The sequence below is a fragment of the Embiotoca jacksoni genome, unplaced genomic scaffold (genome assembly GCF_022577435.1).
Source record: "Embiotoca jacksoni isolate LCO1_2020_lvr unplaced genomic scaffold, fEmbJac1.0.p SCAF_24, whole genome shotgun sequence".
Classification (NCBI taxonomy): domain Eukaryota; kingdom Metazoa; phylum Chordata; class Actinopteri; family Embiotocidae; genus Embiotoca; species Embiotoca jacksoni.
Window position 1 is genome coordinate 416984 of NW_027185375.1, and position 10100 is coordinate 427083.

Consider the following 10100-nt stretch of genomic DNA (forward strand, 5'->3'; position numbering starts at 1 on the left):
TCGGATGATTTCGTTCAGCCTCACTTTACTCTCGGACTATAAAGGGCAGAAAATAAAAGTAAAAAATAGAGACTCAAAGTGGGGAGACGCTGCTGGTTGAACAGGGTGGATGACATCAAAAATGATGGGGGGTGTTAAACGCAGTCTTCCACTCATCTCCCTCTCGGATTCGGACCAGGTGGTAGGCGTTACGGAGGTCCAACTTTGTGAACATGGTGGCCCCAGCGAGAGACTCAAAGACGGAGTCTAGCAGTGGTAGAGGGTATTTATTCTTGGTGGTAATCTGGTTGAGACCACGGTAATCAATGCAGGGACGAAGGGCCTTGTCTTTCTTTGTTACAAAAAAAAACAACGCTCCCAGTGGGGAGGATGAGGGGCGGATAATTCCTGCTGCGAGAGAGTCTGTAAAATATCGCTCCATTGCCTCTCGTTCGGGTCGGGACAGATTGTAGAGGCGGCTGGTGGGAAACGATGCGCCAGAGAGCAACTCGATGGCGCAGTCGTACGGCCGATGAGGTGGTAGGGAGAGGGCTTGTTCCTTACTAAAAGTCTCCCCCAGATCCGTGTACTCCCGGGGAACAGAGGATAGGTCGGGTCCAGCCGTAGAGCTGCAGTGCATGTTCTCAGGCAGGCGAGCGGCGGATCTGAGGCAGGCTATTTTATTTGTTTTTGTGTATATGTAGTCTGTGTGTGTGTGTGTGTGTGTGTGTGTGTGTGTGTGTGTGTGTGTGTATTTATTGATGCTCTAATTTCTTTTTTTTCTAAAATAATTATTTTTGTATCTATCTTATTTCTTATATCTTCTACGTATTTGTAAATTGTTTCATATTGTGTGCACCTTTTGTTTTTCTATGCTGCTGCGACGACTGAATTTCCCCACTGTGAGATTAATAAAGTCTAAATCTAATCTAATCTAATCAAAAGAATCGCGATAACCACTGAACCAGAAAAATACTGGTTCAAAGAGACGACAAGAGACTAATGCTGATTGTTTTTATGCTCAGTGATTCATTGTGTTACAAACGGAGCGTTGCCTCTCTGTTGTCCAGAGTTGATATGTTGGTCCCGTGACGGGGAACTTGCCGAGTTCTGCCCGCCCACTGAGAATTAGATTTCATCTCGCAGCACCGCAAGAGAAGCTGAAGGAAAGCTACCAGACATTGTAATGATCTGACCGCGTCTAAATAATCTTCTCTGTCAGCTTCATTTAAAGTCTGTAGATTTTGAAAATTTCGAGTCATCAGTGTTTTATTAGACTCAGCGGTAGCATCTCAATGAGACGATTGATCTGAAATTTACAAGGTTTCCTCGGGCACCATTTTTTGTTGTCCTCTGGATCAGATAGATAAAACCAATAAACGATTATATTGGAGGGGGGGGGGGGGGTAGTGAGAGAATCGTGATCTCAATTCTAAGCAAAAACAAAAATGTGTGATTCTCATTCTAACCAGAGTTGTTCAGCCATAATAGTTGCCATTTTTAAGGAAATGACTACAACTTAATCTGCTGGAGAGATGACTTGAATACTGAAGTATTTTCTCTGTTTTTAGGTAAGTGTTGCTTCATCACAGGTAAACTCTACGAGTATCACTACATTGACCAGGAAATGAACTGGTCTGAAGCACAGCTGTACTGCAGAGATAATCACACTGACCTGGCCACAGTGACTAACATGACAGACATGGACAGACTCCGTGAATCTGCACATGAAAATGGAGCCTGGATCGGGCTGAAAAACCAAACAGATGCCAACAGGACGTGGTACTGGTCTCCGCCTGGGGTGGAGTTCAATGAAACTGAGACAAATTGGGACACAGGAGAACCGAATGATCACGATCAAAACGAGAACTGTGGAGCTATTCAAACATACCTCAACTGGACAGATGTGTATTGTCAGATAAAGAGTAATTTCCTCTGCTACGATGGTAAGAATGTAATATCACCATTATTTAAGTTCAGAAATATATCATGTAAAACTGTTTAGATGACATTGACTAGAATATCTCTTTAGACTAAGAAAATAAAAATTTGTGCTGGTACTATTGGACTCATATGTCTGCACAAAATGTCTTGGTAATCCATTTCATAGTTGATGAAAGTTAATTTGTTCATTTCACAGAAAGTAGTTCAAACACAACGTTTCATTTGATTGAAGACTACATGACCTGGTTTAAACTCAGAGATACTGCAGAGAGAAGCACACAGACCTGGTCAGTGGAGTAAACCAGCTACAGGAAGCAGAACTACAAACAAAGGCGGCTAAAGGAGGAACTTTCATGTGGTTCGGCCTGTTCAGAGACACTTGGAAGTGGTCCGATGGGAGCGGTTTCTCTTTCAGAGACTGGGATGAGAGCTTTAACGACAACGATGGAGAATGTGCCATGATCAAGTTCAATGATAATAATCACTTCTGGAAGAATTGCGACTGCACTGCCGAAAAAACCTTCTTCTGTCATGACGGTGAGTTTTATTTTTTAAAGATCCATGAAGAGAACGCAACATCTGTAATTTTAGCTTCAGCTTGGAAACAGTCTGAAATGATCGAAATCAATTTACCATTTCAGAATACTCGTGTTTTTATGAATGTATTTATGATACAGTTCTTTCATTGGTGAGCATATTTATTCAAAATATTCTGTGCATTTTCACTTCAGAGCTACAAATACATGAGCTACCAAATCAATGATTTTTTTAAAAAAAATGTTATGTCATCTTAATCTCTATTAAATATATTATCTTGTTAATGCCGCGGTGAGGAATGGGGGGAGAGAGTCATAGAGTTTTAATTCAAACTTGCACAGAGAAAATTTGATGACATTTGTTTGGTATTCAAAAATCTATTTAAAATTGAAGCCCAGAGTTCTCAACAATAACCTGAACAGAGCTGGTGTGTACATTCCTCTCAATGACAGATAAGGTGATTCTGATCAAAGAAAATAAGACCTGGGAGGACGCCTTGTATTACTGCAGAAAGAACTACATCGACCTGGTCACCATCACTAACCTGGACGAGCAGAGATGGGTCCAGGAGAAAGCCAAGAACGCCTCGACTCCTTTCGTCTGGCTGGGACTGCGCTACACCTGCACGCTGGATTTCTGGTTCTGGGTCAGCAACGAGGTGGTCGGCTACAAAAACTGGGACTCAGAGAAAACCGATGAATGCGACATGTCTGGAGCCATGAAGAGCGGAGGACAACATAAGTGGGTCAAACAAATGGATAATCAAACGTTTAATTTCATCTGCTCTAAGAATTAAAACCCTTTTATTTATTTATTTGACCTTTATTTAACCAGGTAATATCAATTGAGAACCAATTCTCATTTACAATGATGACCTGTCCTGAGGTGCATGTTTTTGGATGATGGGAGGAAGCCGGAGAACCCGGAGAGAACCCACGCAAGCACAGGGAGAACATGCAAACTCCTCACAGAAAGGCCCAGGACCGGATTCGAACCCAGAACCTTTTTGCTGTGAGGCGACAGTGCTAACCACTACACCACCGTGCCGCCCTTCTACTCACTGCTGACACACTTTGTCTTCATGTACACACTTTGTTTTTGGTTGTGTTACTTTTAAAGAAGTTTAGACTTTTTTTCTTTTTTTTTTGGAAAGGTATTTGTGGAAATGTAGAACTCCCCACTGGAAAAGACCAAACGCGAACTGTAGATTACACGTTGAGGGGAATTGAGAATATCAATCATCATTTGTACATTTTACATTTAAGTGTGAGTTTTCTCTTTCTTTCTTTCTTTAAGGAGATTTTTTTTTTAAATTTTTTTTATCTCATGTTACGTGTATTTATCTGTCACATTCGGTAAAGGTACACCAATAGACTAGATTTTTCTGGTGATGGTTTTATTTTGTATACTCAAGTTTATATTATAATTACGGTTTAGGGAGTTTTGTTGAAATGGATAATTGAACTGTGTTGTTGAATTTACTGTAGAAGTACGGAGTGGCTTCTGATGCTCATTTACTTTTGCATTTTATCCGAGATTGAAAACACAAACACAATTGTTCAGAAGATGTACTTAATTACTCAACGTATAGAAATAAAAATTACCCAAAAATATACATTTCCCTTTTTTCTTATAATTGATGCATTTACTGTTATAATTAAAGGAAAAACCTTTGTTAAAGTGACCACTATCATAAATGAGACATGCACTTTGCAGGGCTTATTAATATCTAATAAGATAGCAGCACAGTCCTGCCAACACTACATGGGGGAAACACGTCCGTCCCTCTTAAGACAGCTTTTACTGGCAGTAGAAAGTGAGGACGTTCTGCTGGTTCCCTCGTATCAGCACTGCGGGACAGTGGAGGCCACAGGTCAGAGTGTCCTGCCAGGCCATGTACAGAGCGCTGGGGCAATCGCTGTGTGGCACAGGAAGGCTCCTGGAAAGATTTGTTTACGTAAACAAAATATGACATGGCCATAGTAGAACAAGTGCTGCTTCTAAAGTCAAATGAGTTCCTGCTAATCTCGTCCGTCTGGTTCTTCTCTCTGAAACATGAATCATGAAAGGAGCCATAGTCTGGTGGCTCTTTGTATAATTTTGCATCTCTGTGGACACCGAACTCCTAATATTGATAGAAGCCTGCAAACATATTTGACCAATATTATAACTACATTGAAAAGCACAAGAGTTACCTAAAGACTGTAGCCCAAATGCAAAATGATATATTCGCCATACATAGTCCAAAATTAATGTTTCTTTTCATTAGAAATCGTTTCATTACATAGATGAGCACTAAAGTGGGAAGTGGAAACCTTAATGCTTCCACATACAAGGACACAAGTGATAGTAGTGTGCCTCTATCTGTGTGGAAAAAGTTTGTAGAAGTCCCTTTAACCTAAGGCACAAAGTGAGACCCAAAAAGATTTGTGGTTTTTCCACATCAGTTGGTTAAGAACTTGACTGACCTGCACGGAGCGCTGAGCTTAAACCCATCCAACACCTGTAAGATGAACTATAACCAACTGCAAACTAGACTTTACATAATTTAAATAAACATCATCACCAGATCTCACTAATACTCCTTTGGGTGCTGCAGACTATAGTACAAAAAAAAAAAAAGATGGCATTTACCTTTTATTATATAAACTTTTTTTTTTATTTTTTTTTTTAAAGCTTTTAACATTTTGTGAAATACTTTTAACACCCCATTTTGAGCATTTACATGCCCTTTATATAAACATTTAATTCATAAAAATGTGGTTGTAAAAATATATAGGGACATTTAAGTTCGAAGTGCAATATTTCTTAACACTTATAATGAATTATCACACAGTAAAACACTGTAGAGTTATATGTTTGCATATCAGCAGTCACTTATATGTGCTCACAGGATCAAATGCATTGATAAACACTTATATCTACTTATTTTTAAGTTTACGGTGTGATATAAAACCATTCAATTAATGTTAGTAAACTGTTTAAATGCTATATAGATGGGTCAAAGTAAAATAAACTCAATTCTGAGACGGACAAACGTAGGAGGAAGGGAGTCAACGCGGATGCTGTTTGTTTTATTTCCTGCAATGCAAAATGAGCCATGTTTAAAATACCTAAAAACACCAACAACACTGGCCGCACTATGTTAGAGAAACCCTGCTTCCTCCTTTCAAGTCCACACTTGTCCACACAATTACGATAAGCCACGCGCATTATTTATCCAATTTGCAGTATATTTTGGTAAACTTTTGGTGAATTGCAGTAATTGTGGATCACAATTAATGTGACACTGTCGTCAACCTGTCGTGTTCTGAACTGATGATACTTACACAAGCACTAGAGCCGTATGTTGTGAATTCCTTCGGATGATTTCGTTCAGCCTCACTTTACTCTCGGACTATAAAGGGCAGAAAATAAAAGTAAAAAATAGAGACTCAAAGTGGGGAGACGCTGCTGGTTGAACAGGGTGGATGACATCAAAAATGATGGGGGGTGTTAAACGCAGTCTTCCACTCATCTCCCTCTCGGATTCGGACCAGGTGGTAGGCGTTACGGAGGTCCAACTTTGTGAACATGGTGGCCCCAGCGAGAGACTCAAAGACGGAGTCTAGCAGTGGTAGAGGGTATTTATTCTTGGTGGTAATCTGGTTGAGACCACGGTAATCAATGCAGGGACGAAGGGCCTTGTCTTTCTTTGTTACAAAAAAAAACAACGCTCCCAGTGGGGAGGATGAGGGGCGGATAATTCCTGCGGCGAGAGAGTCTGTAATATATCGCTCCATTGCCTCTCGTTCGGGTCGGGACAGATTGTAGAGGCGGCTGGTGGGAAACGATGCGCCAGAGAGCAACTCGATGGCGCAGTCGTACGGCCGATGAGGTGGTAGGGAGAGGGCTTGTTCCTTACTAAAAGTCTCCCCCAGATCCGTGTACTCCCGGGGAACAGAGGATAGGTCGGGTCCAGCCGTAGAGCTGCAGTGCATGTTCTCAGGCAGGGGAGCGGCGGATCTGAGGCAGGCTATTTTATTTGTTTTTGTGTATATGTAGTCTGTGTGTGTGTGTGTGTGTGTGTGTGTGTGTGTGTGTGTGTGTGTGTGTGTGTGTATTTATTGATGCTCTAATTTCTTTTTTTTCTAAAATAATTATTTTTGTATCTATCTTATTTCTTATATCTTCTACGTATTTGTAAATTGTTTCATATTGTGTGCACCTTTTGTTTTTCTATGCTGCTGCGACGACTGAATTTCCCCACTGTGAGATTAATAAAGTCTAAATCTAATCTAATCTAATCAAAAGAATCGCGATAACCACTGAACCAGAAAAATACTGGTTCAAAGAGACGACAAGAGACTAATGCTGATTGTTTTTATGCTCAGTGATTCATTGTGTTACAAACGGAGCGTTGCCTCTCTGTTGTCCAGAGTTGATATGTTGGTCCCGTGACGGGGAACTTGCCGAGTTCTGCCCGCCCACTGAGAATTAGATTTCATCTCGCAGCACCACAAGAGAAGCTGAAGGAAAGCTACCAGACATTGTAATGATCTGACCGCGTCTAAATAATCTTCTCTGTCAGCTTCATTTAAAGTCTGTAGTTTTTGAAAATTTCGAGTCATCAGTGTTTTATTAGACTCAGCGGTAGCATCTCAACGAGGCGATTGATCTGAAATTTACAAGGTTTCCTTGGGCACCATTTTTTGTTGTCCTCTGGATCAGATAGATAAAACCAATAAACGATTATATTGGGGGGGGGGGGTGGTAGTGAGAGAATCGTGATCTCAAATCTAAGCAAAAACAAAAATGTGTGATTCTCATTCTAACCAGAGTTGTTCAGCCATAATAGTTGCCATTTTTAAGGAAATGACTACAACTTAATCTGCTGGAGAGATGACTTGAATACTGAAGTATTTTCTCTGTTTTTAGGTAAGTGTTGCTTCATCACGGGTAAACTCTACGAGTATCACTACATTAACCAGAAAATGAACTGGTCTGAAGCACAGCTGTACTGCAGAGATAATCACACTGTCCTGGCCACAGTGACTAACATGACAGACATGGACAGACTCCGTGAATCTGCACATGAAAATGGAGCCTGGATCGGGCTGAAAAACCAAACAGATGCCAACAGGAAGTGGTACTGGTCTCCGCCTGGGGTGGAGTTCAATGAAACTGAGACAAATTGGGACACAGGAGAACCGAATGATCACGATCAAAACGAGAACTGTGGAGCTATTCAAACATACCTCAACTGGACAGATGTGTATTGTCAGACAGAGAGTAAATTCCTCTGCTACGATGGTAAGAATGTAATATCACCATTATTTAAGTTCAGAAATATATCATGTAAAACTGTTTAGATGACATTGACTGGAATATCTCTTTAGACTAAGAAAATAAAAATGTGTGCTGGGACTATTGGACTCAAATGTCTGCACAAAATGTCTTGGTAATCCATTTCATAGTTGATAAAAGTTCATTTGTTTATTTCACAGAAAGTAGTTCAACCACAAAGTTTCATTTGATTGAAGACCACATGACCTGGTTTAAAGCTCAGAGATACTGCAGAGAGAAGCACACAGACCTGGTCAGTGGAGTAAACCAGCTACAGGAAGCAGAACTACAAACAAAGGCGGCTAAAGGAGGAACATTCATGTTGTTCGGCCTGTTCAGAGACACTTGGAAGTGGTCCGATGGGAGCGGTTTCTCTTTCAGAGACTGGGATGAGAGATTTAACGACAACGATGGAGAATGTGCCATGATCAACTTCAAAGATAATAATCACTTCTGGAAGAATTGCGACTGCGCTGACAAAAAAACCTTCTTCTGTCATGACGGTGAGTTTTATTTTTTAAAGATCCATGAAGAGAACGTAACATCTGTAATTTTAGCTTCAGCCTGGAAACAGTCCGAAATGATCGAAATCAATTTACCATTTCAGAATACTCGTGTTTTTATGAATGTATTTATGATATAGTTCTTTCATTGGTGAGCATATTTATTCAAAATATTCTGTGCATTTTCACTTCACAGCTACAAGTACATGAGCTACCAAATCAATGATTTAAAAAATAAAAAAAGTATGTCATCTTAATCTCTATTAAATATATTATCTTGTTAATGCCGCGGTGAGGAATGGGGGGAGAGAGTCATAGAGTTTTAATTCAAACTTGCACAGAGAAAATTTGATGACATTTGTTTGGTATTCAAAAATCCATTTAAAATTGAAGCCCAGAGTTCTCAACAATAACCTGAACAGAGCTGGTGTGTACATTCCTCTCAATGACAGATAAGGTGATTCTGATCAAAGAAAATAAGACCTGGGAGGACGCCTTGTATTACTGCAGAAAGAACTACATCGACCTGGTCACCATCACTAACCTGGACGAGCAGAGATGGGTCCAGGAGAAAGCCAAGAACGCCTCGACTCCTTTCGTCTGGCTGGGACTGCGCTACACCTGCACGCTGGATTTCTGGTTCTGGGTCAGCGACGAGGTGGTCGGCTACAAAAACTGGGACTCAGAGAAAACCGATGAATGCGACATGTCTGGAGCCATGAAGAGCGGAGGACAACATGAGTGGGTCAAACAAATGGATAATCAAACGTTTAATTTCATCTGCTCTAAGAATTAAAACCCTTCTACTCACTGCTGACACACTTTCTCTTCATGTACACACTTTGTTTTTGGTTGTGTTACTTTTAAAGAAGTTTAGACTTTTTTTCTTTTTTTTTTGGAAAGGTATTTGTGGAAATGTAGAACTCCCCACTGGAAAAGACCAAACGCTAACTGTAGATTCCACATTGAGGGGAATTGAGATTTGAGAATTGAGAATATCAGTCATCATTTGTACATTTTACATTTAAGTGTGAGTTTTCTCTTTCTTTCTTTCTTTAAGGGGATTTTTTTTTTTTTTTTATCTCATGTTACGTGTATTTATCTGTCACATTCGGTAAAGGTACACCAATAGACTAGATTTTTCTGGTGATGGTTACATTATGTAAAGTCAAGTTTATGTTATAATTACGGTTTAGGGAGTTTTGTTGAAATGGATAATTGAACTGTGTTGAATTTACTGTAGAAGTACAGAGTGGCTTCTGATGCTCATTTACTTTTGCATTTTATCCGAGATTGAAAACACAAACACAATTGTTCAGAAGATGTACTTAATTACTCAACGTATAAAAATAAAAATTACCCAAAAATATACATTTCCCTTTTTTTCTTATAATTGATGCATTTACTGTTATAATTAAAGGAAAAACCTTTGTTAAAGTGACCACTATCATAAATGAGACATGCACTTTGCAGGGCTTATTAATATCTAATCAGATAGCAGCACAGTCCTGCCAACACGACATGGGGGAAACACAGAGCTTACTTATGTTACAGGCAAATATCATACGATATGATCCACACTGTGATAATCTATAGCTGCAAAACAGATGATACACGTTTGTGTTCTGGTGTTTCCTCGTAATATTCATGCAACAGTTAATGAGGAAATTAAAGAAATCTATAAAAGGTAAACACTGAGGTACAGACTCAAATTTAAGTCATATGATACGTTATAGGTATCAGCTTCAAACACAGATGTTAGCCCAACACAGGGGTAAAAGTTGATCTTCAAAATGTATACTTTTTATTTTT

The 10100-nt window shown here is 39.7% G+C and overlaps 3 protein-coding genes across 5 annotated transcripts in view; all 3 read left to right on the plus strand.

Annotated features, from left to right (window-relative positions):
• Positions 1 to 10100, plus strand: part of LOC138203885 (C-type mannose receptor 2-like) — a 45747-nt gene that overhangs the window by 10545 nt on the left and 25102 nt on the right. The gene's annotated exons all lie outside the window — the stretch shown is intronic.
• Positions 399 to 4156, plus strand: LOC138203906 (lithostathine-1-beta-like). Of its 3 annotated transcripts, XM_069158926.1 has the most exons (5): positions 400 to 649; positions 1551 to 1925; positions 2120 to 2460; positions 2913 to 3201; positions 3295 to 4156. In XM_069158926.1, exons 3-5 carry the CDS (start codon positions 2277 to 2279, stop codon positions 3296 to 3298), a joined length of 477 nt encoding a protein of 158 aa, XP_069015027.1. In that variant the 5' UTR covers positions 400 to 649; positions 1551 to 1925; positions 2120 to 2276; the 3' UTR covers positions 3299 to 4156. The 3 variants fall into 3 exon arrangements, with proteins under 3 accessions (XP_069015025.1, XP_069015026.1, XP_069015027.1); XM_069158924.1 differs by having other exon boundaries at positions 399 to 649; positions 2913 to 4156; XM_069158925.1 differs by having other exon boundaries at positions 399 to 649; positions 1551 to 2460; positions 2913 to 4156.
• On the plus strand, positions 6254 to 9644 carry LOC138203894 (C-type mannose receptor 2-like). Its single transcript, XM_069158904.1, has 4 exons — positions 6254 to 6470; positions 7378 to 7752; positions 7947 to 8288; positions 8741 to 9644. The coding sequence occupies exons 2-4, from the start codon at positions 7434 to 7436 to the stop codon at positions 9082 to 9084; spliced, it is 1005 nt and encodes a 334-aa protein (XP_069015005.1). The 5' UTR covers positions 6254 to 6470; positions 7378 to 7433; the 3' UTR covers positions 9085 to 9644.

Bases quoted from the DNA above. Each gene is read 5' to 3' on its own strand.
- LOC138203894 (XM_069158904.1), top strand. From the start codon at position 7,434: ATGAACTGGTCTGAAGCACAGCTGTACTGCAGAGATAATCACACTGTC. The intron at 7,753-7,946 runs GTAAGAATGTAA...TTTATTTCACAG, and splicing joins TAAATTCCTCTGCTACGATG to AAAGTAGTTCAACCACAAAG. The intron at 8,289-8,740 runs GTGAGTTTTATT...TCTCAATGACAG, and splicing joins AACCTTCTTCTGTCATGACG to ATAAGGTGATTCTGATCAAA.
- LOC138203906 (XM_069158925.1), top strand. From the start codon at position 2,277: ATGTGGTTCGGCCTGTTCAGAGACACTTGGAAGTGGTCCGATGGGAGC. The intron at 2,461-2,912 runs GTGAGTTTTATT...TCTCAATGACAG, and splicing joins AACCTTCTTCTGTCATGACG to ATAAGGTGATTCTGATCAAA.